Genomic DNA, 27,439 nt, shown 5'->3' with positions numbered 1-27,439 from the left:
TGCCCCCAGAGGAAGGAATGGCAAGGGATGGTAGGAGCTGTGGAGGGAAGAGAGGAAGAAATACCGAAGCAAGTAAAAGCCAACGCCTGGCTGCCACCGTCGGGGCACAGCAGCCAGGCCAAAGAGCAGTGAAAGTGCCCACGCCAGAACCTCCTAAACCCGCCCTAGTGATAGAAGTGGCGCTAGAGCTGCCAAACGGACACCCTCTAAAGATAAAGGCGCTGTTGGACTCAGGCAGCTCCTGCAATTTCATGAGCAAAGAGTTTGCAGCTGAACACCAGATACAGACGATCCCTTTAAGCAACCCCCTGCAGGTGACCACGATCGATGGCAGGGAGCTGTTGGGAGGAGAAGTCAGCTTGCAGACCGTCCCAATGATAATGAAGGTGGCAAGGCACACCGAACTGATAGCGTTTAATGTGGCCACCTTGGGAGGAGCTCCCATTATATTGGGGATGAGCTGGCTAGCGTTACATGATCCGCTGGTGGGCTGGCATCAGAGAGTGGTTTCTTTTGGTTCAGCACATTGCTTAGAACACTGCAAAGAGGGAAAGGGTTTGGCAGGGGCCCAAGCCACCCTAGCAGGGACTGAAGTAACGGAGAACGTGAAGGTACCACGACAATACGCAGATCTCCGCGACGTCTTCAGCGAAAGGGAAGCTGACCAACTACCCCCGCATAGACCCTTTGACTGTCAAATCAATTTACTCCCTGGGGCACAGCTCCCTGTAGGCAAGCTGTACGCCATGTCAGACAGAGAGATGCAGGAGCTAAGAGAGTTCATTGACAAGAACCTGAAGAGAGGGTTCATCAGAGAGTCCAGGGCGGTGGGGGGCAGCCCAGTGTTTTTTGTGGATAAAAAAAACACGAACAAGCCGAGGCTTGTGTGTGACTTCAGGGCCTTAAATGCAGTGTCAGAACCAGTGGCTTTCCCTATGCCCAGGATTGACGACATTTTGACAAGGGTCAGGAAGGGAAAGATTTTTACTAAACTGGACCTAAGGAGGCTCCGCGTGCTTTCAATCGTTTATGAACCACGTCCTGGGGCCTTTGCTTTACAAGAATTGTGTGGCCTTCTTAGACGACGTGTTGGTGTATTCTGAGAATGAGGAGCAGCATGTGAGAGACGTCAGAGAAGTGTTGAGCAGGCTGCAAGCCAACCAGCTGTGGGTGAAACTGGAGAAGTGTCAGTTTCATACCAAGGAGGTGGAATTCCTGGGGTATCGCCTGTCAGACAAGGGATTGGCCATGGATCCCGGCAAGGTCCAGGCGGTGCTGGAATGGAAAACACCCAAAACAAGGAAGGATGTGCAGAGGTTCCTAGGATTTGGGAACTTCTATCGTAAGTTCATCCGAAACTTTGCCCACCTGACGGCGCCCATTACGGACTGTCTCAGCAGTAAGAAGAAGTTCGTTTGGACTGAGGAGGCGGAGCGAGCATTTGAGGAACTAAAAAGGGCCTTCGCCTCGGAACAACAACTCCTGCATGTGGATTTACAAAAACCGATGAGAGTGGAAACTGACGCATCAGGCAGAGCTATTGGGGCGGTGCTTCTGCAGCCAGGGAAGGAGGAGTCAGAGTGGAGACCGTGTGCCTTTTTTCCGCGAAAGCTGAACAAATCCGAGAGGAACTACACGGTGTATGACCGAGAACTACTAGCCATTCATGAGGCGTTCCGGAGATGGAGGCACCTGCTAATTGGCGCACAACATAAGGTGCAAGTGTGCACTGACCACAAGAACCTAGAGTATTGGAGGACGGCACGAGTGCTCAACCAACGGCAAGTGAGATGGGCCCAGGAGTTCTCCAAATTTAACTTTGAGATTTGTTACGTGCCAGGCCCAGAGAACATTAGGGCGGACGCTCTCTCACGCAAACCTGAATATTTGGAGGGGGAGGGAGCACCAGAAGAGAGACATGTCATTCCAGAGGACCGCTGGGTGTGTGGGGCGGCATTGGTGGGACAAAGAGAACTGGTAGAGGAAACAGAGAATGATGAATACGCCCAGAATAAGCTCAGAGGTCTTAGGGGTGAGGGAGAGGAACCAGGGGGTTTCGAGGAAAGAAATGGAGCTTTGTATTACAAAGGGGCACTGTATATCCCTGAAGGAGACTTAAGGGGGAGGGTACTCAAGCAGTTGCACGACAGCCCCACGGCGGGGCATTTTGGACAACACAAAACCATGTGGTTGGTCACCAGGGAATTTTGGTGGCCTAAGGTGAGGGAAGATGTACGGGAGTATGTAAGAGGGTGTGAGCAATGCCAGCGAGCCAAAGGGGAGAGGCGGGCACCGGCGGGGCTATTAGAACCCTTACCAACCCCAGAACGACCTTGGGAGGCAGTGTCGATAGATTTTATGACTGATCTGCCGAAGTCCAAGGGGAAAACAGCCATCATGGTGGTGGTAGACCTACTAACAAAGATGTGCCACTTTGTAGCCTGCTCGCATGCAGTCACGGCGGAAGAGACAGCGAAGTTATTTGTAGAACACATTTTTAGGTTGCACGGAGTGCCATTGAGGGTGGTCTCAGACCGAGGAAAACAATTTACTTCCAGGTTCTGGAGGAAGCTCATGAGCTTACTGCAGGTGGAGGTCAACTTTTCGACTGCCCGGCACCCTGAAACCAACGGGCAGGCGGAAAGAGCAAACGGGGTCCTCCAGCAATACCTGAGGTGTTATGTCAATGACAGAGAGAATGACTGGGTAGAAAAGTTGGCGCTGGCGGAATTTGCCTACAACAATGCCGAGAATGTGTCCACAGGGATGAGCCCCTTCTTGGCTAATTATGGGTGTCATCCCAGGGCTTTCCCAGGGGGAGAAGGGGAGAGATGGGGTGTCCCGGCAGCCGAGCATTTTGTAGAAGAAATGGAAGCAATCCATCGTCAGCTCCAACTCAACTTAGAAAGGGCGAAGGAAGAATACAAGAGGCAGGCAGACAAGAACCGAAGGGAAGGTGAAACCATAAGGGTGGGAGATAGGGTGTGGCTGTCAACCCAAGGGTTGCCGTTCAAAGGAGGTTGTAAGAAATTAAGACCCAGGAGATTGGGTCCCTTTGAGGTCATTCAACAGGTCAACCCAGTGGCTTTCAGGCTCCGGTTACCCAACCACATGAAACTGCACCCAGTATTTCACAGGTCGTTACTGTCACCATATGAGGGGGGACGAGAAGGGATGGCCACTCGGGGACCGGTCATAGAAGAAAGGGAATGCAGCAGCCATGTGGCAGAAATCCTCGACGCCAGATGGAAGGGGGATCAGGTGGAGTATTTGGTAGCGTGGGAAGGAGAACCGGAGTCAGAAAACACTTGGGTAATGGCAGAAGATATCAATGACGAGGTATTGATAGAAACGTTCCATCAAAGGTTCCCAAGGAAACCTCAGCCTGTGGAGAGGTTCCGGAGGGAATACTTTGGGACCACCGATGAGGAGGAGGAGTTGGAAGGATTCTCGGAATCGGAAGGGGAAGGGGAGATGGACTCTGAGGAGGAGGAGTACTTCGAGACCAGGAACCGCAACAGGTGGAGAGAAGTGTTCGGGACATCGGAAGATGAAGGAAGTTCATTCCCGGGTTTTGCCTCCTCACCGCCCGTAGAGGAGGGGGCGAGAGAGGATGAAGGGGGCCCTGGAGGGGAGGTGGATGTCAGGGAACTGCCATCGGAAGGAAGGGAAGTGAAAGGGCTCACACAGGTTGGGAGAGACTCAGCAGCTGAAGAGGGAACCAGTAGGGGGAGAGGAGCTGAGCTGAGGGAAAGGGAGCTGGAGGGATGGCTCAGAGACACTTCCAGCGAAAACAGTGGGGAGGTTTCAGGACCTCCTGTAGGGACACCCACTCCTCGCCGGAAACTGTCACGCAGAGAGTCCAGAAGACGTGTTTCCGTTAAGGAGCTTTTATGTTGGAAGCGATTCCGAAAGCAACCACTGTCGGAATCTGCCAGCGACTGACGGAGCCATGTTTAAGGGGCTCCGTTACAGACAGAGGTTTGCAAACTTGACCAAACTCTGAGGGACTAGGATTTTACACACAAGCAGCTCATCGTCCCATCACAGTGGTATTGTTTTTAATTGTTTTCTTTTTTCTGTTTTTTGTATTGTGTATTTTGGTATTGTGTATTTTTCTTTTTTACTTTTAACTCTTTGTTACTGACATGTCTTTTTTTATTGGAAACTTTAATAAATATCATTTAAAAAAAAAAAAGTGTTGCCTCACTGCTGCCTCTTTACCGGCTGATAAACGAGAACGCTGCCCCATTCAGGCCCTGCTTATAAGCTCTCTACAGGAATTTGGCAGGGATAAATGGACCTTCTTATACAGTCCTACCCTGGATCCCAAAAGCCTTGCGGGTCAAACGTCTTGGCTCCTGAACGCCGCAAACCCAGAAGTGTTCCGGTTTGCAAAGGTTCTTTGGAACCTGAACGTCCGACACACCTTCTGCAGCTTCCAATTGGCTGCAGGAGCTTTCTGCAGCCAATCGGAAGCCGCACCTTGGTTTCCGAACGTTTTGGAAGTCAAACAGACTTCCGGAACGGATTCCCTTCGACTTCCAAAGTACGACTGTACCTCATAGAAATGTAGAGTTGAAAGGGAATCCAACCCCGCTTTTCTTCACATCTTTCCCAAGTCCCTCCTCCCTGATGCATACATACACCCTAGGCAAAGGTAAAGGTAAAGGTAAAGGGACCCCTGACCATTAGGTCCAGTCGCAGACGTCTCTGGGGTTACGGCGCTCATCTCGCTTTACTGGCCGAGGGAGCCGGCGTACAGCTTCCGGGTCATGTGGCCAGCATGACTAAGCCGCTTCTGGCGAACAAGAGCAGCGCACGGAAATGCCGTTTACCTTCCCGCCGGAGCGGTACCTATTTATCTACTTGTACCTTGACGTGCTTTTTAAGTGCTAGGTTGGCAGGAGCTCACCCCGTTGTGGGGATTCGAACCGCCAACCTTCTGATCGGCAAGTCTTAGGCTCTGTGGTTTAACCCACAGCGCCAGCCGCGTCCCTCTATACCTACACCCTTATGCACCCTGAATTTAGTAATTTGTGCTTTTCTTCTTCTTTTTTACAATTAGGGCTTCCTGCCCTCTGCTGAATCAGGTAACAACAACAACAACAACAAAATTATAGTTTCTTTTATTGATTTATTTTTAGGAAAAAAAAGTTTTAATGAGAAAAAGACACTAGTTAAGGGTCTTGGAGATCAGAGCCATTACCACCTCAAGGAGATAACTCACCCCCCCCATTGCCTCTGGGACAGATTCAAGAACCGCTGAGTATCCCGCGTGCGCAACTTGGCATTTTGGTACCATGTACAGAATTCAGTGTCCTGAGAATTTCAGTTCCTGTTACGGGTTTTGAAAAAGGTAAGTTTCTAGTCCTCAAAGCTGTGACATGCTTGAAAGTGAACAGTGTTGCCAATATCTCAGAAACCAGAGCAGCAGTTTGGCAGGATTCCTTGCGGGAAGCGCTTAAGGATTCGGTACCGGGCTCCAGTCCCAACAATCCCCACCCAAGTTATTCATTAGCAGAATGAATGATCAAATATAAGCAGTGATACCCGTGCACATCCCATACAGGTTGCAAGATCCAGCTTTCCACGGCTCAGAATTTTGATATTATATATATACACACACACGTGTGTGTATATAATTTAGCACAAAGCACATGCAGGGTCGAATAATGCTCCCTAGAAGTGGAAACTAAGAATGGCCACATCTGAGTAGCAGAATATCTGCTTGGCAGTTCAATCTCAGGCATCTCCAGATAGGGAAAAGAACATCCTCTGTCAACTTTCCTGGCAAACAATCAATGTTGATAGTACAGTGGTACCTCGGGTTAAGTACTTAATTAGTTCCGGAGGTCCGTTCTTAACCTGAAGCACCACTTTAGCTAATGGGGCCTCCTGCTGCCGCCACGCCACCAGAGCACGATTTCTGTTCTCACCCTGAAGCAAAGTTCTTAACCTGAGGTAATATTTCTGGGTTAGTGGAGTCTGCAACCTGAAGCGCATGTAACCCGAGGTACCACTGTATTGAGATCGGTGAACCAGCAGTCTCACTTGACATAAGGCAACTTCCTATGTATTCAGGGCCAGCCCTACCGTTAGACAGTGAGGCAGCAAACTTCGGGTGTCACGAAAAGCTAACAGGTTGTTATCAACTGGCTTCATTACCCTTGGGGTTTTTTCACTGCCAAGGAGAAGGAAGAGATGCATGGGGGATTTTCAGCCTCAAAATGCCAAAATAACTTGGCTGGTGGCCTTGGGTATTATGTACCTTTATTTGGGCGGTGAGGGGTAGCACTCTATGCTGCTTTGTCCAAGGCAGCAAAATGTATTGGCCTGGCCTTGGAAGGACACCTATAAATGTGCCTTGCTTGTCCTTTTCTAGACCAAATAACAGTATCTTTGCATTTATTTGGCACTTGTTCTTTTTTAGTATTCAGCATGACTCGCCTCCACAGAAGCTACCAGCCTGAAAAATGTTTTACTAGCCCGGCAGGGGCAGACTTTGGTCACCTTTCATACAATTTGGCACCCCCAAAATGCATCTTCTCAGTTATGGATCTTCACAATTTTGCTTTCCCCCCCCTGCTTGGTGCCCTGTGCAGGGGAACCACCTACAATGCCCTAAAATTCAGGGGTCTGCAAACTTTTTCAGCAGGGGGCCGGTCCACTGTCCCTCAGACCTTGTGGGGGGCCAGACTATATTTTAGGGGGGGAAATGAATGAATTCCTATGCCCCACAAATAACCCAGAGGTGCATTTTAAATAAAAGGACACATTCTACTCATGTAAAATCACGCTGATTCCCGGACCTTCCGTGGGCCGGAATGAGAAGGCGATTGGGCTGGATCCGTCCCTTGGGCCTTAGTTTGCCTACCCCTGCCCTAAATCTTGAGACACAACAGTTCTGTTCCTCCCACTGCATTTTTATAAAGGGCTCTTAGCAGGAGTAAGGAGGGATTCTGGCAACGCACTTGTATACACAGGTCATTGCATCCCAATTTATGGTTCATGGGGGACAGCATGTAGTTGGCCACTGTGAGAGGAGGATGTGGAGGCAGATGGGTCATTGGTCCGATCCAGGAGGAATCTTTGTACGCTCCTAACTGGCTTCTTGCTCCAATCCACTATTTTGCATCTGGCTCTGGTCAGTGGGCTTTGGGATCTTACCTCCTTTTTTAAACGAGGAGATCCCACAAGCTCCAGGTTTTCCATCCCTGCATTAGCCAATACAGTCGTAACTTGGAAGTCGAATGGAATCCGTTCCGGAAGTCAGTTCGACTTCCAAATCGCAGCTTCTGATTGGCTGCAGGAAGCTCCTGCAGCCAATCGGAAGCCGCGGAAGCCCCATTGGACGTTCGGCTTCCAAAAATAGTTTGCAAACTTTGAACAGTCACTTCTGGGTTTCGATTGTTCGGGAGCCAAAACATTCGAGAACTAGGCTGTTTGGAAACTAAGGCACGACTGTATCTCACATTGGGTTTCTAAAGGTTTCCTTCTTCGCGGTGTTGTTTATTCTCTGTGATTTGAAAAAAGAAGTAGCGGTCAATCCACATTTTGCACCAAGGAAAGCAAGACCTTGTGACCTGAGCAGACTTATACAAAGTAAAGGGCTTCACTGGTTTATTTTTGTGTCATTCATTTTTTTGCTGCTGCTAAACGAAAGGAGCGAGGAGGTCTGCCCCGAAGTCCACTCTCTGATCAGAGGAAGTCCTGCCTCCTGGTGCTCTCCCAGCTTCCTGTCACTGCTGCTATCAGATTCCAAACATATGTTCACAGCCATAAAGACTAGTAACTTCCTTGTTTGTTTAAAGTATTGAAGGTTGAGATTCCATACTTACACGGTGCACAATATGCTCAAGCCTTGCTGTCCCGCCCCACTCTGGCAGTTCCTCACAGAATTACAGTGGTACCTCGGGATAAGTACTTAATTTGTTCCGGAGGTCCGTTCTTAACCCGAAACTGTTCTTAACCTGAAGCACCACTTTAGCTAATGGAGCCTCCCACTGCCGCTGCACGATTTCTGTTCTCATCCTGAAGCAAAGTTCTTAACCCGAGGTACTATTCCTGGGTTAGCGGAGTCTGTAACCTGAAGTGTATGTAACCTGAAGCGTATGTAACCCGAGGTACCACTGTACTGGCTTCTCAGTATTTGGATCAAAATGTGCCCCAATTTCTGAAGTCAAACTACACAGTAGAGACTTTTGTGTGCGTGTGTAGGGGTCTGGCTCTCGCGGCGAATTGACATGGGAGAATAAGATCACTGCCAACTTCCCTGTCACAGCTACAGTCACGGGGAGGCTTAGGGCCCCTCTGCAGGCTCCTGGGTGATTTTGCACCCACCCAGCTCTACGTAGTTACTGAAGGACAAAGGGGGCTAGGCTTAGGGCAGTGCTTGCTGTCTCTTGATGCAATTCACCCTCCCTACAGACACCGTGTTGTTTCTTCAATGGCCTTTTAAAGTAGTTCTTTGGCTGCTGAGATAGGTCCGGGCTATAAAAGAGGTAGTGGTTTCTGGTAACTGGGCACAAAGGACAGAGGGATGGGGCACTGCGGAAGAAGAGAACAGATCCAAACAATCCGGTATCCTCACAGCTCCCTCCCCTCACTAACTAGACCCCCTCCCCACACCTCCCAGGCAACCCAGGAGCAACGCTTCCCACGTGATTTACGCTTCTCTAATCCTCTATCCCTGCCCACCCTCATTCCCTTCCAAATAATCCAGGAATTCCATCCCTCTAGCAAACTAAGACACTAAACCTAGTCCCTACCCCCAAAAAACAACCCTCAAGGGGTTCCTGGCTCGCAGCCCCCACATTCTAACCGCTACACCCCCGCTTCCCTCCCTTGGAGCTCAGGAGTCCCCTCCCTTTCCACTTCCTGCCGCCGCGACTCCGCCTCTTCCTCCTCCTCCTCCCTCAGCGAATGAGGACGTTGATTTCGGTCACGTTGGCCTCCATGACGTTCTCGGCCGTGGTCTTCCCGTGCTGCTCCTTGAGGTGGCGCCGTATGGCGGGCTTGTGGGCGAAGCGGACGTCGCAGTAGGAGCAGCGGTACGGCCTCTCGCCGCTGTGGAGGTTCATGTGGTCGTGCAGCGTGGACTTCTGGGTGAAGCACTTGCCGCAGATGGTGCACGAGTGCGACTTGACGCCCCGGTGGACGTTCATGTGCCGGTTGAGGTTGCTGCTGTGGTTGAACTGCTTGCCGCAGCGGGGGCACATGAAGATGAAGTGGTGCGCCCGCATGTGGAAGACCAGCTTCTCCACCCCCTGGAACACCTCCTCGCACTTGGTGCAGCGGATTATCCGCGAGCTGCCACCGCCCCCCGGCGTCCCCGAACCGCCGCCTCTCCCTGCCGAAGGGAAGGTGGAGAAAGGCCGCCCGCTCAGTCCGGCCAGCACCAGCCCCATCCCTCCGCCGCTGCTCTGGCATTCTGCTGCAACAGCCGCCGCCTCGCTGGTCTCCTCCAAGTAGCCTCCGCCGGGGATGATGAGAAGGCCTTCGCCCTCAGCGTCCTCCGAGAGGCTGTAGGAAGCCTTCACCACCCCTTGCTGGGACTTCTCCGGGGTCGACTCTGGGGGGGAGCCCATGGCCTCCGCCACCGTCGAGTTGACCTGAGGTTCTTCCTGGTCTCCGGACGCGTCTTCGCTCCAGCCGGGTGGCGGAGAAGACTCTTTGCCCCAAGCTTGCTGGGGTGAAGGTTCTTTGCTCCAGCTCTGCTGAGGGGACATATCTTTGCTCCACGTGGTGCCAGCCTGCTGCTTCTTCTGCCGCTGCGCCACCTCCAGGGCGGACTCCACTTTCACGATGCAGATGTCGGAGACGGCGTCATCGTCCCCGTAGTCGTCGTCCTGCTCCTCGTCCTCGTCCTCCGCCTTCATCTCCAGATCTTCCTCCATCGGGAACTCCAGCTTGATGGGCCGCGGCATGGACCTGCCAGACACAAAGACACAAATTAGTGCAACGGTGGCAGAGAACCATCACGAGGAATCACTTATACAGTCGTACCTCGGAAGTCAAATGGAATCTGTTCCGGAATTCCGTCCGACTTCTAAAACGTTCGGAAACCAAAGCGCGGCTTCTGACTGGCTGCAGGTAGCTCCTGCAGCCAATCAGAAGCTGTGGAAGCCCCGTCGGATGTTCGGCTTCCAAAAATAGTTCACAAACCGGAACACTCACTTCTGGGTTTGCGGCATTCGGGAGCCAAAACGTTCGAGAACTAAGCTGTTCGAAAACCAAGGTATGACTGTACATGCATTGGACTGTTGGCTGATCTAGGCCAGGGTGGGAAACCTCTGGCCCTTCAGATGTTGCTGGGACTATTAACTCTCATCAGGCACAGTTTATCAGGCATGGTAGAGTCGGAGGGATTTGAGGCCAGTGGTTCTGATTGGCTGCATTTCTCTTTTTAAAATCAATTTTTATCATGAATTTTCAACGTAACAGGAAAGAAGCAAGAATAAACAAGAGATTAAAGAATGAAAAGAATAAAAAACAAACACCGGGCCCTCTGTTGCAACTATATCTTAATCCTTATTCCACACACAGAAAAGTGAACCCTCCCAGCTCTTACCTGGGAGCTTCCCCCTCTTCCTCCAGCCTCACAACCTGGGAGAACATCCCTACCCTGCCTTCACCTTCCACTAATTGGCTGCATTTCTCCAAGGTCTTGGGCAGAGGACATTTCCCACGACTACTTCTAGGTCAAGAAGTCAGGTCGCTGAATGCAAAACCTCCCACGCAGAAAAACCGGGCTCCACCGCTGAGCTACCGACCATCTCCCATATCTATAGGTTGGAATTAGCGCACTGGAAAACTTGCCCGCTTGTTACTGGCGATCCTGAGCAGGTGAACAGGTGTTTGTTTAGTCAAAACAGGTTAATTAGCTCAGATTAATTGAAAATTAAAGCAGGTGGTGTGCTTATTTCACTGTCTACCAGAAAATGGTGCTATCGCCTTACTTACCCAAAGCATTCCTTACTGCACATTTAAACAAATATTATCATTAAACCGCTTGCCTTGGTCACCTGTGGTGGGCAAGAAAACACCTCCAGGCGACCAGGCGGGGAACCTTCCCCAAATGTTGGTTTTCTTTTTTATTTTATTTTATTTATTCTTTCAGGAAGGAACTTGATTAAGGCGGGTAATGTGAGCTCAAGTGGACCGATTTTTTTGCGGACTTATGGGGGGGGGGAAGGATCAGATGAAAGCAGATTCTTCAGCAAACCTCTTGCGTGAATGTTCTTTGCGGGACGAGGTGGAGCAGCCAACTACGCTAGGGGACTTGGACCTCCGGTGGCCTCCGAACTTCGCCGAGTCTTCCTTGAGGCTGATTTTGGGCTCGATGAACTGGGACAGGGCATTCCGGCACTTCTCCACCACGTGCTCCATCTGCAGGTAGCTGGCGGCGGTCAGGTAGTTGACGATGTCTCTGACGGCAAACTCCAGGGCGCCGGTGTAGCAGGAGAGGAGCAGGTCGGCCACGATCTTGGCGCTGTGCATAAGGGAGACCTGGAGCTCAGAGGAAGGGTTGAGGAGGAACTGGTCCCTCAGGAAAGGGGAGCAGGCAGCCAGGATGACCTTGTGGCCGCGGAACTTGAGGCTGTCGGCCACGATGGTGACATCGCAGAAGCGCTCCTCCGAGCGGAGCTGGTTCATGTTGCGAAGGGTGGCCGCCTCGTGGCCGGGGAGCTGGAAGCGAAGAAGCTCGACGCCAGATGCCATCAGTCCTCACGGGAAGGAGAAGAGGGTCAGGCTGTGTGTGGAGAGGGAAGGAAGACGCGGAAGAGGCAGGCCCAGGAGGGCAGGAGGCCGAGACACTGAAAAGAAAGAGCGGAAAATGTTGTGCTGCAATATTGAAGGATCAACAGCCTTTGGACTGAGAGGCAATTAGGAACATTAGAAGAGCTTGCTGGATCAGGCCATTGGCCCTTCTAGTCCACCTCCTGTTCTCACAGTGGCTGAACAGATAATAATAATAAATAATAAATTTTATTTATACCCTGCCCTCCCCAGCCAAGACCGGGCTCAGGGCAGCTAACAACCAATAATAAAAACAAGTTGACTGAAATACAACTTAAAAAACAAGATCAAAATACAGTGGTACCTCAAGTTAAGTACTTAATTCGTTCCGGAGGTCCGTTCTTAACCTGAAACTGTTCTTAACCTGAAGCACCACTTTAGATAATGGGGCCTCCTGCTGTCGCTGTGCCGCCGGAGCACGATTTCTGTTCTCATCCTGAAGCAAAGTTCTTAACCCAAAGTACTATTTCTGGGTTAGCGGAGTCTGTAACCTGAAGCGTATGTAACCTGAGGTACCACTGTACAACATTAAAATGCAGCCTCATCACAGGAGGAGAAAGGAAAAAAGAAAGGGGGGGGGGAGGGAATCAAAGTGATTCCAAGCCAAAGGCCAGGAGGAACAACTCTGTCTTACAGGCCCTGCGGAAAGAAATCAGATCCTGCAGGGCCCTGGGCTCATGAGACAGAGCGTTCCACCAGGCGGGAGCCAGTGTTGAGAAGGCCCTGGCTCTGGTTGAGGCTAATCTAACTTCCTTAGGGCCCGGGACCTCTAGGGTGTTGCTATTTACGGACCTTAAGGTCCTCTGTGGGGCATACCGGGAGAGGCGGTCCCATGGGAAACCAGCAAGCAAGACCTGAGCGCAACAGACTCTCCCCTCCTGCAAATTCCAGCAACTGGCAGCAATTGATATCATATTAACAGGGATAGGCAAGAGGGTAACCTTCAGACAGAACATACGTAAGATAAATTGTGAGGTACCTATACCAATCAGGGTGCAAGGTTTGGGCAAAAGCCTGCTCCAGGCTACATCAGTCAAATGACAGCAATGGGTTTGGGATGCAGAAGACCCTGGGCCAGCTCAGCTCCTGCCAGCGTTGCAGGATACCCTGTTTTATGGCTTGCCATGAGCAGCAGGTGGTTGGGAAGTTGGACAATTCTACAACCTGGAAAAGCCAGTACAAAGGACCAAGATGCAGGCAGCTCTTCAGATAACCTGGGTCCCAAATCATTTAGAGCTTTAAATGGAACCACCAGCACTTTCAACTGGACATGGAAAGACCAGTACAGAATTTGTGCTATATGCTCCAATCGACTGGCCCGCCAAGCAGCCAGGTGATGCTTGAATTTTCAAGCCGCCTTTAATAGAAGCCCCACGCAGAGCACATGAAGTAGTCTAATCTGGATGTAACCAGGGTGAAAGCAAATGAAGCCAGATCTGTTTTCTCCAGATAACGTCTAAGCTGGCAAATCACCTGAAGCTGACAAAAAAGGCAGTTCTGTATATGAAGATGTTCATCATTTTCTTTAACTTCCTCTTTTGAGATCAGTGCACCAGTACAGTAACACCCATTTATCCGGCCTCCCTTTCCAAATCTTAGTTCACACGTTACACTGAAAAAGAGAGACGCAGATGTAGGTCCGTGACCACTGTGATTTCGAAAACTTACGCTTCCACTTCCATCTCATCTTTCAGCCCGTAAGATGTCTGAACCGTGTGTTCAAAGAGAGTTCATTTGCTGGGAACCAGCAGCTGAACCGGGCTTTCCAGCACATGAACGCATTGTGAAATAGATGCACATGCAAGCAGAGAGATGCAATTAACTCCACAAATGTTGTTTTTTTAAAAAATGCTGTTTGCTGCATTCACGTTCTGCACAGAGAAAGCACGTGAGCGATTGGAGGGTTTAGAGAGAAAGTGATTAAACTCTATGCGGATCATTATGTGGTGGGTGGTTTCGTTTCTCCAAAGCTAATGGGTCTCCGAGGCACCTGCAAGCAAACGCTGGAAAATCTCCTACACGCAATGTGTGAAACGGCCTGCCAACCTACCTCTCTCCCCTCCCCAGCTCTCCCGTTCACACCCATCCAGCGTGGTGATGCGAGCTAAGGCGACTGAGGCGCACCAACGCTGCTCCTTCCTTTGCACCCCGGTGGTGTTTTTTTTGGTTTTTGGCAAGGAATAAAGCTTCCCACGCTCCCGCGTGCGGCATCGCGCGATAATACAGCGGTACCTCGGGTTAAGTACTTAATTCGTTCTGGAGGTCCGTACTTAACCTGAAACTGTTCTTAACCTGAAGCACCACTTTAGCTCATGGGGGCTCCTGCTGCCGCTGCGCTGCCACTGCACGATATCTGTTCTTAACCTGAAGCACTATTTCTGGGTTAGCGGAGTCTGCAACCTGAAGCGTCTGTAACCTGAAGCGTCTGTAACCCGAGGTACCACTGTACAAGCAGCGCGTGCGTTTTCTCCTATTTAAAATTTCCCCAAAAAGAGAGAGAAAAAAGCGCCTTTCTGCAAGGTTTTCGAAACGCCCACCGCCCGCCCTTTTCACACACCCCCTTTGCTAGCAAGCAAGTGCAAAGGAGCTCTTTCTTTTTCTCTTTTTTCCCCACCACCCGCCCCCTCCCCCCCTTTTTTTTGCAAGTCTTCCCCACTTCCCATTCACAGCCGGGAGCAGACAATACCATCCCCACCCTCCTCCTCTTTGGCTTACCCTCCTCTGCCCCCTTTTGCACGCTCCTTTCTTCCTCGCGAGCAAGCGGCAAAGAGGCCCCCCTGGCCCCCCCTCCCAGCTCTGAGTTTCCCAGCCCCCCCTCCTTCCCCTTCCCCCTCCTCACCTTGCAGCCTTGCTCCCCCTCTCTTGGAGGAGAAGGGGTGGGCCCCGAATGGCCAAACAAGGAGGCAAGAGCCAGAGAAAGGAATTAAAGGGGCCTCCTTAAAGGGCCAGGCGGCCGGGGAAAGGGGAGGAATATTCGTCCTCCACATAGGGAAGGGGGAAAAAAATAAAAAAGCCAATGAGGGGCGGCGTGTTGGGGGAGGAGGAGAAGCGAAAGAAACTACTTGACTGCACGGTGGGACAAGTTGCTAATCCCCTGCGCGGGCGCTTTAAGAGAAGGGAGGGGGGAATCCTCGCCCTCTTCCCCTTTAAGGCCCGTGGCGTCATAAACGCGCGACGCCGCGAAAGGAGGCTGGCGGGAGGAGCGAGGTTCCGGCCGCGCCCCCCCCACCAGTCACCTTGGCAACCAATCCCCGCCCTCCTCTGGAAACAGGAGGCTTCGCGGCTTCCCGGGAGCGGCGCTTGAGCCACGTTGCCGCCTCCTATAAGCGGCCCCGGATGCCGCTCCTCGCCCGGACGGGCTTTCGTTATAGTCTATCGCTTAGGAACTTCCGACAATGTTTTGCTTTTATTTTAGGATTTGACCAGTTTCTGAAGGCGCAAACTTATTATTATTAGTAGTAGTAGTATTGAATAATAATGATAATAATAGCTTGCATTGCGACTATGGCAAAAAGAGACAAAAATTACAGCCTGCTACACAATAAAAGAAAAAAAGGGTATCTGAAGAAGTGTGCTTGCACACGAAAGCTCATACCAAGAACTAACTTAGTTGGTCTTAAAGGTGCTACTGGAAGGATTTTTTTTATTTTGAATAAAAGAAAATTTCATGAAAATGTTGCACAGGTGGTACATGACCCCCAGTAAAAAATAACAAAGGTAAACAACACAATGGAAAGGAAAAATAGGATAGAAGAAGCTGCAATGAGGTGGTGAGAAATCACTGGTGAAAAAACATGGATATTGTTTGGATTATACACACACACACACACTACATATATATATATATATATATATATATATATATATATACATACACACACACACACACACACATATATATATATGTATGATATATATGTGTGTGTGTGTGTTAAAATATGGACTGGAGTATATAACTGTAACTAATGAATATCTACCAAAAAGCATTAAAAAAATAATAGCTTGCTGTGTAACTAGTGAAAATCTAATAAAAAGCATTTTTAAAAAAATAGTAATAGCTTGCATTGCATCAGTGCTTGTCCTGAAGGAATTAGGGGCGAAGGGGTGGAAAGTCCCCTCAATAGATTTTTTGATATGCCCAAGATGGAAACTTTTGAGACACTTGAATTTTAACAGCACATTACGCAAGATTCTCTGGAATGGATCTGTGTGCTGGAACATTTTCTTTTGCACTCGAGAAAGATAATTGAACTTTGCTGCATTACTTGTTGTTGCAATTTAAAATAAATTCATGTTTTACCAGTTTCATTACTTTTTTTCCTGACAAGGTGCCTGTTTTGGAAAATTGCAGTTAGCTTTTTTTTTTTTTTTTTAGTGGGGTGCAAGTAGTTAGCCTGGTCTAGGACACAAAATAGCCTGGCACCAGCACAGGGTGGTGAGGAGAGAGAATCCTACCAGTGATCATGGAATTGTAGAGTTGGAAGGGACCCCCAGGGTCATCTAGTCCAACACCCTGCAATGCAACATGGGGCTCAAACCCACAACCCTGAGATTAAGAGTCCCATGCTCTACCAACTGAGCCATGCTAGCATCTTATCTGACCCCATGGCCAAAGCAGGAAGTTCCACGGCATCCCTGTTTGGTGTGGCCTTCCAGGCTCTGCTTACAAACCTCTAGTGGAGGAAAGTCCACCAGCAGCCTGCTTCTCATTGTTGAACAGCCCATACTGTCAGGAAGTTTAGATGAAATCCTTTTTCTTTTGATTTCAACCCATTAGTTTGGGCCCTCGCCCCAAGGGAACATAAAACAAATTTGCTCCATCGTTGTGCAACAGCCCTTCAGATATTTGAAGGTGACTCTCATATCGCCCGTTAATTGTCTCTTGTCCGGCCAAAGCAATGCCTGGCTCCTTCCATTTCTCCCCTCTACTGGGGACATGTTTCAGTTTGTCAGTCTCCTTAAACTGCAGTTCCTAGAAGTGGACAAACTGTTCCAAGTGCCTCAGTATGTAAATATTCCCAGAAATGCCTATTTAGTAAGGAGGAGGAGGAGTTTGGATTTGATATCCCGCTTTATCACTACCGGAAGGAGTCTCAAAGCGGCTAACATTCTCCTTTCCCTTCCTCCCCCACAACAAACACTCTGTGAGGTGAGTGGGGCTGAGAGACTTCAGAGAAGTGTGACTGGCCCAAGGTCACCCAGCAGCTGCATGTGGAGGAGCGGGAAAGCGAACCCGGTTCACCAGATTACGAGTCCACCGCGCTTAATCACCACACTACACTGGGGAAGTCTGGCTTCTTATGCTTGGTAAAGGTAAAGGGACCCCTGACCATTAGGTCCAGTCATGACAGACTCTGGGGTTGTGGCGCTCATCTCGCTTTCTTGGCCAAGGGAGCCAGCGTACAGCTTCTGGGTCATGTGGCCAGCATGACTAAGCCGCTTCTGGCGAACCAGAGCAGCGCACAGAAACGCCGTTTACCTTCCCGCCGGAGAGGTACCTATTTATCTACTTGCACTTTGACGTGCTTTTGAACTGCTAGGTTGGCAGGAGCAGGGACCGAGCAATGGGAGCTCACCCTGTTGCAGGGATTCGAACCGCCGACCATCCGATCGGCAAGTCCTAGGCTCTGTGGTTTAACCCAGCGCCACCAAATAGTGGCTGTGTGCACATGACACACCCCAAATAATCCTGCAAACTATACCCCTCACAAAGCTACAATTCCCAAAACACTTAAACTACAGTTCCTGTGTGCTTTAAATATATGGGGTGTATTTAGGCAGTCATTGTAGAAAAGCTTACTGGCAACGACTCCTGAGCGACTGTCCCCTTGTCCAGGTCAAAGGTCTGATAGTCTTTCGCTTCCAAGTCAATTCCCCCTGCCCGGTCTTTCAGGGTCAATTTCAGGGGAGTCCTTGCACCGACAGGACTCATCTGCCAACAGGACTCATTTGTGGAATCCCACCCATCAGGGACATAGGAAACTGTCCGTCTAGCTCAGCGTTGTCTACACTGAGCAGGAGACTCTCATTCCCAGGGTTGTGGGTTTGAGCCCCACGTTGTGCAAAAGATTCCTGAATTGCAGAGGGTTGGACTAGATGACCCTCGCGGTCCCTTCCAACTCTACAATTCTACGATTCTATGACTGGTAGCAGCTCTCCAGCATTTCAGACAGGGAATCTTCCCCAACCCCACTTGGAGATGGTAGGGCTTGAACCTGGGACCTTCTGAAAGATGATCTGCCACTGAGCTAGGGCACTTTCCTGTATAGTGTCTTGTGGGCAAAACAGTTGGTACAAATTTGTCACATGCCACTTAAATGTATACCTTATTCAGTCAGGAGCGCCGTTATGTTTTATGAGCTGTTCACATATTTTAGGAGCTCTTCTGCCCATTAATAAGCAGGAAATTATTTTTTGTGCCATTTGTCATGGGCCACAGCTCCTTGCTGGTTCGTGACCTGTTTCCAATTCTAATTAAAATGTAAAACAGTGGTATTGGATATCCCTGAATTGGTTGCAATATGCCCTTGATGTATTTGTTTGTTTGTTTGTTTCTTTCTTTCTTTCCCAATCAGCACAGCTGAATTGTGAGCCTATCCGTCATTTATTTATTTGTACCTTCATCTGAAGATCTCAGGGCATAAAAATGCAGAATAAAACCACAAAGTACACTTAAAAGATGTCAACATCTCAAACTTTCGTTTTTGCCTAACTAGAATGGGAAGGGCCAATGGTTTGACCCGGGTGGGAAGATCTTGGACCTTTGAAAGATTAGATATGCTGGGAAGGCTAGGAGAGAGCCTTGACCCCTGCCTTAGTAAACTTGCAAAAATAACGCAGATTTACGGGAAATCAAAGTGGGGAGGGGAGTTGTTTGCAGAGGGCATGTTTTGCCATCACAGCAGCACACCTCATGCCAGCTGCACAAAGCAAAAAGTGCCAAACTAGGCTGTCTTTAGGTACCAGTGTCTCCACACACACATTCCTTGCTAGCAGTGTTGGTTCCAAGTTTTGGAGGAGCTTTGGGCAAGATAGCCTCTATATGGCACCATCCCTGCCTCCTCACTGTAGCAAGTCCAGGGAGGCTCTTGCCACTAGGCATTGGTTGTGGGTGGGCATTCAGCTCACCAACATGCCAACCCTTGATGCCAGGCTAACAGCAGCTTGGGGAGGGGTAATAATAATAATAATAATTTTTATTTATACCCCGCCCTCCCCGGCCAAAGCCGGGCTCAGGGCAGCTAACACCAGTAAAATTACAGTAAAAACATAATAGGGCGAAAAACCCAATTTAAAATACGTGCAAGTTAAAATGCAGTTTAAAATGCGGCCTTATTTTAAAAGTAGCCCATAGAGCAAAACCATAAGGGGAGGGAAACATAAGGGTCAGACTGAGTCCAAACCAAAGGCCAGGCGGAACAGCTCTGTTTTGCAGTCCCTGCAGAAAGATGTCAAGTCCCGCAGGGCCCTAGTCTCTCGTGACAGAGTGTTCCACCAAGTTGGGGCCAGTACTTAAAAGGCCCTGGGCCCTAGTTGGGACCAATCTAACCACCTTGCAACCTGGGACCTCCAAAATGTTGTCATTTGTGGACCTTAAGGTCCTCTGCGGGGCATACCAGGAGAGGCGGTCCCATAGGGGATAAGGGAGCCTGAGATCCGGAAAATTGCCTGGGGCGGATGTTAAACACCTTCTCCTCCAGCATCACTACCCTGCTCCATTTTTTTATCCCTCCCCTGCTGTGTGGTAGCCGCCATATATTTGACTTTACAGAGGACAATCCTCTATTGTTGGAATGGCTGCCTGGTCTAAATCTCTAAGGCCATGAAGCTGCCCATCAACAGCTTCTTCTTCTCTTCTTCTTCGGCGATCACTTGTAGCCAAGTAAGATTGTCTTCCATGAACACGGTTTTAACTGAGTGTCCGTAAATGACGGTGGAGGCCAATTCTGGATCCACACGTCCTTCCACAGTGGGGACATTGGTTCCTGGGTGAGAGTTGATCGCGGTGAGGGTTTGCCAAGCGTGCCTTCCTCTTAGCACATTTCTCCCTTGCGTCCTGTGTTCGAGAGTCTTCAAACCCCATGACACCTTTGGTAGAGGCTGTTCTCCATTTGGAGCGCTCTCAGGCCAGTATTTCCCAGTTGCAGGTGTTTATACTACTTTTCCCCCCAACAGCAACACCTTGACTGGAGAGTGAACTGGCACAGAGATCACCTGGTCATAGTATTCTGCGTTAGGCTGAGGTGTACTGTATTTCTATCTAAATTACCATAGGTAAAGGTAAAGGGACCCCTGACCATTAGGTCCAGTCGTGGCCGACTCTGGGGTTGCAGCGCTCATCTTGCTTTATTGGCCGAGAGAGCCGGCATAAAGCTTCCGGGTCATGTGGCCAGCATGACTAAGCCGCTTCTGGTGAACCAGAGCAGCACACGGAAACGCCATTTACCTTCCTGCCAGAGCAGTACCTATTTATCTACTTGCACTTTGACGTGCTTTCGAATGGCTAGGTTGGCAGGAGCAGGGACCGAGCAACAGGAGCTCACCCCGTCGCGGGGATTCGAACCGCCGACCTTCCGATCGGCAAGCCCTAGGCTTTGTGGTTTAACCACAGCGCCACCCGTGTCCCTCTAAATTACCATAGTTATTCCTAAATTTCTAAATTTGCACACATATAAGGGACACCCAATGAAACGTTGCCACACACGGGACAAATAAGCACCATCAGGAGCAATTGCGGATCGGCTATTTTTACTTATTGGACTTTCCATGGGCGTAGCCGGGGGGGCAGGGAGGGACAGCTGCCCCCCATCAATAAAAATACATAGGTAACTGAGGTTCTGCCCCCCAACAAAAGCCTGCCCCCCTAACAGAAATCCTGGCTTACACCCATAGGACTTTCCATGTCAAGAGGGAAATTTGGAGTAAATTGTTTTGTGGGGGGAGCGGAAGTACAGGCCGCCATTTTAATACATATAGGTGAGTAGCACTGATTCCACAATGGACTTCTTTCAATTATGTGCCGCCCCCAAGGAAGGGGAATCTCAGGCCTACTGAAGCAAATGCGGCCCTCCAGGCCCCTCTGTCTGGCCCTTGAGACACTCCACAGACCTTGCCTCCTCCTTGAGTGGTTTCGCCAGTCCAGAACGCACCCTTGAACTCTGGCAATGCTCACTGCTTGCCTGGACGGAGGACAGAGAGGGAAGTGTATAGAACCAAGCCAAAGTAAAATTCACATTCGTTGCTCCTCCCGGTTTTCCTTCTGCACCCACCACCGCTGTCCTCTCTCCTGCTGTCCCTCAGAAAGGTTGTCCCGAACGGAATTCAACCCTTGAGGTGAAAATATTACTCAGCCCTGTGCCTGTTTGCTGGTCCAACTTTGACCACTAGGGTGTGATAACACAACATTTGGAATATGCCTGCAGCAATCTGAAGAGAACTGAGGCTCCGGGCTGCATACATACCGCACATCCCAACCCCAGCCCACCAATAATCCTGGGAACTATAGTTTACCTCTCACAGAGCTACAGTTCCCCGCACCCTTAACAAACTACAGGTCCTAGCAATTTTGGGAAGTGGGCTGTGCTTTAAAGGTATGGAGTGGGCTGCTTCTGCAGTTAACCCTGAACGCTTATTTACACTGAGCATGAGAGGAGCCCTGGGCTGGATCAGGCCAATGGCCCATCTGGTCCAGCATCCTTTTCTCACAGTGACCAACAGCATGCCTGTGGGAATCCTGCAAGCAGGTTTAAAACGCTCTTTTAAAACCACCCCAGTCACTGCATTCTGTGGCAGTGAGTTCCATAGTTCAACGATGCGCAGCCCTTGCTGAGATGCTCCGGTGCAGGAACAACCACTTCACCATGAGGGAGCCCTGTCTGCGTTGTGCTGGCCAGGGGAAGCCAACGTTGGCCCCTCCAGGTATTATGGGACTGCAATTCCCTGACTGCCTCCCCCCGCTTCCCCAAATTAGGGTTGCCATCGCTCCCCGTCTCTTTCAGCCAGGGTCCTGCATCTTCCAAAATGCTAACGCTGACAGAAACCAAACAGGACATGGCACCTTTGTCTCTGAACCATCCCACAGAAAAAGCTACACCTGTTGGATTTACACCTGTCAAGCACTTATTTAGGGGCACAGAAACACTGCTGCCAGGAGGAAAGAAGAGGACAGTGCCTTTGCATTTAGGGCAACCGTATTCTGAAGGCAGCCCTGTATAGGGAAGTTTTTTAATGTTTAATGCTTTATTCTGCTTTCATATACGTTGGAAGCTTCCCAGAGGGGCTGGGGCAACCCAGTCAGAGGAATGGGGTGCAAATAATAAAATTATTTTAGGGTTGCCATATTTCAAAAAGTGAAAATCCGAAAAGTTGTTGAACTTTTTTTGGACAAAATCTCAATGAACTCTGATTTTCCTGGGAATATCAGCAATTTCTGCCAGACCCTGTTTCTGAAGGCCGAATCCCAGCGAGGTCTGACCCCAGTGTTTTTGTTTTTTCTTCTTACAAAATGTTTAGGGGTACTCTCATTTTGACTCAAGAAAATCACCATTTTATAGTTCAAATCGGGGGAAACAAATACAGCAAATGGACAAAAGTACAAAGATTCACAAAATGTTTAGGGGTATGTGTACCCCTGCGTCCCTCCAGAAAAAAAAGGCACTGTCTGACCCTATATAACCTTGGCGACCCTATATTAACCTTGATGTTTTTGTGAGTTTGCGAATTATGGACTTTAGTTACTCTAGAAAATGTGCCGGCAGGTTTGCGCCTGTTTGTTTCCTGGCCTTGAGCGTCCTTAGGAACAGCAGCGGCATATAAGTATAAACCTGAAGGCGGCGATGGAGAATGAGGAAGAGGAATCGAGCCAAGCACAGGCATTGCGATCGCGGCCGGGAGAAGCAGCTTTCGGCGATCTTGCTCAATCCCCTTTCTCCTCACTCTGAAGGCGGATCCGAAAGTGACCGGGACGTTTCCAGGCAGCAGGAGCGTTTGAGCACCAGCGGGGATTTCCCGATCTGCTGCGCTTGCCTGGGAGGCAGGAGGGGACGCCGGGCTCCTCGGACGCGGCTGCACCATGACGGCGCCTCGCCTCCTCGTCGCCCTCCTCGCCCTCTTGCCAGGTAGGGGGGGCACTGGCAATGGGGCGCGGGAGGGAGAAAGAGACGGGGGTCAGAGGCTGTCGCTCACCCACCCCTCATATCTGTCTTTTTAAAAACAATTCCCCATTTTTTAAACCTGGGGTTTCCCCTAAAACATTTTTTTTTATCCCATATTTCCTGATGTTCTTTCCTTTAAAAGCTCTCTTTCTCCAAAGGCTTAAAATATATTCCATGCTTTCACATTTTTTAACTATTTTTGTTCATTGCGGTGCTTTAAAAAAGGTAAAGGGACCTCTAACCGTTAGGTCCAGTCGTGGCCGACTCTGGGGTTGCGGCACTCATCTCGCTTTACTGGCTCCTTTCGGGTCATGTGGCCAGTATGACTAAGCCGCTTCTTGCGAACCAGAGCAGCGCATGGAAACGCCGTTTACCTTCCCACCGGAGCGGTACCTATTTATCTACTTGCACTTTGACGTGCTTTCGAACTGCTAGGTTGGCAGGAGCAGGGACCGAGCAATGGGAGCTCACCCCGTTGTGGGGATTCGAACCGCTGACCTTCTGATTGGCAAGTCCTAGGCTTTGTGGTTTAACCCACAGCACCACCCGTGTCCCACTGCAGTGCTTTAAGAGACGATTAATAAATCAACAACAATAAATCTCTTTTCTCTTTCTAGTGTCTTTTATTCCTTGCTGTCCCTGCTTTTCAAATGGACTTTGGCTCCTTTCGGTTTTTCTCCCTTTCCCACTCTTTTTTTTTTCTTTCTTTTTACAATACAAATCTCCCTTTATTTGCTCTGAAGTCTCCCTCCCCCTGAATTCAATGACACTTTTGTGGAGGCTATACCTTTAAAGCTCATTCAAAGCACACTCTTTCCCTCAAAGAATTCTGGGCATTGTAATTCACCCCTGGCAGAGGTACAGTTGAATTCCCAGCAACCCTTAAATCAACAAACTACAGTGCCCAGAATGCTTTGAGGGCGGAAATGTGCTTTGAAGTTATACCTGAAGGAGTGTCTCCACCCCCATCGTTCAGCCCAGACACTGAGGTCCTCCGCCAAGGGTCTTCTGGGGGTTCCCTCACTGTGAGAAGTGAAGTTATAGGGAACCAGGCAGAGGGCCTTCTTGGTAGTGGCACCCGTTCCTGTGGAATGCCCTCCCATCAGATGTCAAGGAGATAAAGAACTACATCTTATAGAAGACATCTGCAGGCAACCCTGTATCAGGAAGTTTTTAATGTTAGAGGTTTTGCTATGTTTTATATATGCTGTAAGCCACCCAGAGTGGGCGGGGTATAAATAATAAGATGATGATGATTAGTAGAATTATATTTAGACTGTGTGCACACTATACATTTAAATCACATATCCTTCCCCAATGAATCCTGGGAACTGCAGTTTGTCCTTCACAGAACTACAATTCCCAGCACCCTTAATAAACTATAGACCCCAGGATTCTTTTAGGGGGGGGGAATGTGCTTTAAATGTGTGATGTGTGCACAGCGCAAGTCTGACCAGTAAATATGCTTCCTTTACTGAAAAGAGAGCCACAACAACAGAGCAACCCACAAGTGGCACAGTCAATTCTTTTTTGTTTGTTTGTTTTTGCAGATAATTTCAAATGCACTATTCTAGGCGATGAAAAATCTAGTACTGCACTAATTGGCAAACTAATTTTATCAGTACATCAAACTGTCAAAAAAACCCCACACACCCCTGTTGTTATTGGCATCTGTCTGTCTCGAGAGATGATAGAAGAGTCACCATCGATTGGCAAACTAATATTCTTGGTACATCAAATTGCCAAAAAACCTAAAATTTGATACACAAACATGAAACTACTAAGCTTTTAAGGTCAAGTTAGCTTTGACAAAACAGGTGTCTCTTTTCCACTGTGGACAAAGTCCAGAAAGATCTGGGAACAGTAGTCAATTAAGCTAGTCCTTGGGCTAGTCCCAGAAGGTCGGCGGTTCGAATCCCCGCGACGGGGTGAGCTCCCGTTGCTCGGTCCCTGCTCCTGCCAACCTAGCAGTTCGAAAGCACGTCAAAGTGCAAGTAGGTAAATAGGTACCGCTCCGGCAGGAAGGTAAACGGCGTTTCCGTGCGCTGCTCTGGTTCACCAGAAGCGGCTTAGTCATGCTGGCCACATGGCCCGGAAGCTGTACGCCGGCTCCCTCAGCCAATAAAGCGAGATGAGTGCCGCAGCCCCAGAGTCGTCTGTGACTGGACCTAACGGTCAGGGGTCCCTTTACCTTATGCCTGTGGCAGAACTAGTGGCAAAATGTATTGAGCTGCACTTCACTTCTCTGCAGAATCACTTCTCTGAATGCTCCCTTCTGTCAAAACAACAGCAGGAATATCCCTGTAAGTCTGGGGGACCTGTGTTTTGATCTGAGGCAGAGCTCTTCCTAACAGCTTCGTAGGTTGAAGCCCAACGCGAAAAATCAGTAGCAATACTGACTCCAGGTTCAGAGTGCAGCCTGACGGAGGGTCGGAATCCTAAAGCGGTTTTAAATTCAGGCAGCTGACACCCGTTTCCTATCCTTCACAGCTGTAGCTACACAAGAAGCGGCCCTCGATGCAACTCCATTGTGCCCAGAGTCTGTGTCTATCCGAGGTGGCACCGTGTCACTCTCAGACGGGTTTCGCCCAGGAAGCATCCTCACCTATTCTTGCCCAGATGGCAGCTATCCGTATCCAACCCGAAGCCGGATCTGCCAATCAGACGGGAAGTGGACTCCGATGCGTTCCCCAGGAAAAAGCCCCCTCAGCCAAGCACTGTGTCGAAGTAAGTGAGCGTTGTTGGCTACTTTGGGGTTTTCTGGAGGGCACATGGAGTACAGTGGTACCTCAGGTTACATACGCTTCAGGTTACAGACTCCGTTAACCCAGAAATAGTGCTTCAGGTTAAGAACTTTGCTTCAGGATGAGAACAGAAATCGTGCTCCAGCGGCCCGACAGCAGTAGGAGGCCCCATTAGCTAAAGTGGTACCTCAGGTTAAGAAGAGTTTCAGGTTAAGAACGGACCTCCGGAACGAATTAAGTACTTAACCCGAGGTACCACTGTAATCAGATAGAAGCCTGTTATTGCTCCTTAATGAGGGCTGCATTTCCTTGGACTTAATCTGCTGGGAACTGGGTGCTAGTGTGTGGGGTTGGAGAAGGTGGTGGATCAGTCCAGAACCCAAATATAGGGACACCTCACATCTTATTTTTCACTATTATACTGCTTTAAACAGGCTCCCCCCCCCAAAAAAAAAAACCACCCCTGGAACTGTCATTTGTTAAGGGTGTTTGGAATTGTAGCACTCTGTGAGAGGTAAACAACAGTTCCCAGGATGCTCTGGGGGAACCCATGACTGTTAAAGTCGCTTGAGCAAGAGATGGCATTTCCTGAGGTATCCCAGAATGCATCACCCAGGAATTGTCATGAGGCAAAGGGAGACACAGGCCCCACATTACTCCCTTTTGGAAGCGTCGGTGAAAGGAGAGGGGATATCTCCAGCTATCAGTGCCTGTATTATGATGTTGGTGTTGATGACGATGATCAATGCCAAAATCCAGCATTGCCTGAGCTTTGCGAGTGCAGCTTTCTCCTGACTGAAGTGCAGTGTGTTTGAGGACTGAGACATTTGCAGGGAAACCAAAAAGCTTGTTTACCTAGTTACTCTACTACCAACCTTACTGTATGCCTGTGAAACATAGACCACTTATAAACGCCATCTCCAACTGCTCGAAAGATTCCATCAACGGTGTCTCCAAAAATTTTTACACATCACTTGGGAAGACAGGCAAACTAATACCAGTGTACTGGAAGAAGCAAAGATCACCAGTGTCGAAGCAATGATTCTTCAGCATCAACTTCGTTGGACTGGTCATGTTGTTTGGATGCCTGATTACCATCTTCTGAACTTACCTGATTACCATCTATTCCACACTTAAGAATGGAAAGCGAAAATATCGGTGGAAAACAAAATCTTTAAAAATGTAGTATAATAACTGATAACTGGGAAAGACTGGCCTGAAAGTGCTCTAACTGGAGAATAGCCTTGACGAAAAGTGTCATGGACTTCAAAGAACTCAGGGAGAAAGGAAGAAACAAGCTGCGAGGAAGACATGTTTGGCAAACCCTCACCATGATCAACTCCCACTTGGAAACCTATGTCCCCACAGTGGAAGGACCTGTGGATCCAGAATTGGTCTCCATAGTCACTTATGGACATACCATTAAGACCGTGTTCATGGAAGACAATCGTACTCGGCTACAAGTGATCGTCAAAGAATAATAATAATAGGATGATGGCATCTGTCTGTCGTGGGAGACAATTCAGCACTAGCAAAATAGTGCTGTGCTGTTAAGAAAAAGAAAGGGTGAAGGTGGGGGGGGGAGCACACTGGTAATTTCCTCCTCCCCAAGCAGAGAACAGAAGTGGACTCATAAAGTGCAGTTCATCACTAATCTCCCACTGTGGTGAAAAGGGAAGCAACAAAATGGGCATATCCTGAAAGAGGAAACTTGTAATTAATGCTGAATAGGACTTAAAT

The 27,439-nt window shown here is 49.3% G+C and overlaps 2 protein-coding genes and 1 long non-coding RNA gene across 6 annotated transcripts in view; 1 reads left to right on the top strand and 2 right to left on the bottom strand.

The window, feature by feature from the left end:
- Positions 1 to 5,113: 5,113 nt before the first annotated feature.
- ZBTB12 (zinc finger and BTB domain containing 12) lies at positions 5,114 to 14,970 on the bottom strand. Of its 2 annotated transcripts, none has more exons than XM_080992642.1 (3): positions 14,642 to 14,970; positions 11,228 to 11,819; positions 5,114 to 9,933 (listed from the first exon to the last, which is right to left on the bottom strand). In XM_080992642.1, the coding sequence occupies exons 2-3, from the start codon at positions 11,722 to 11,724 to the stop codon at positions 8,919 to 8,921; spliced, it is 1,512 nt and encodes a 503-aa protein (XP_080848768.1). In that variant the 5' UTR covers positions 11,725 to 11,819; positions 14,642 to 14,970; the 3' UTR covers positions 5,114 to 8,918. The 2 variants fall into 2 exon arrangements, with proteins under 2 accessions (XP_080848768.1, XP_080848769.1); XM_080992643.1 differs by lacking the exon at positions 14,642 to 14,970 and adding an exon at positions 14,518 to 14,593.
- The window catches only part of LOC308470192, a 212,288-nt gene continuing 189,962 nt past the window's right edge, over positions 5,114 to 27,439 (bottom strand). For 2 of the 3 annotated variants that reach the window (XR_013982242.1, XR_013982243.1), the window contains exon 2: positions 5,114 to 5,868. This is a non-coding gene — a long non-coding RNA (uncharacterized lncRNA). Of the gene's footprint in view, positions 5,869 to 14,077; positions 14,328 to 27,439 lie in introns of those variants that run through there. The other variant, XR_013982244.1, reaches the window with a different exon arrangement.
- C2 (complement C2) overlaps positions 22,687 to 27,439 on the top strand; it is a 52,425-nt gene continuing 47,672 nt past the window's right edge. The window contains exons 1-2 of the mRNA XM_080991873.1: positions 22,687 to 22,919; positions 25,446 to 25,682. Coding sequence (XP_080847999.1) covers positions 22,874 to 22,919; positions 25,446 to 25,682 — 283 coding nt within the window. The 5' untranslated portion in view covers positions 22,687 to 22,873. The remainder of the gene's footprint in view (positions 22,920 to 25,445; positions 25,683 to 27,439) is intronic.

This window comes from Podarcis pityusensis (genome assembly GCF_964106645.2).
Source record: "Podarcis pityusensis genome assembly, chromosome: 2".
NCBI lineage: Eukaryota > Metazoa > Chordata > Lepidosauria > Squamata > Lacertidae > Podarcis > Podarcis pityusensis.
The sequence above is the reverse complement of the archived record's forward strand: the minus strand, read 5'-3'. Positions and strand labels throughout refer to the sequence as shown.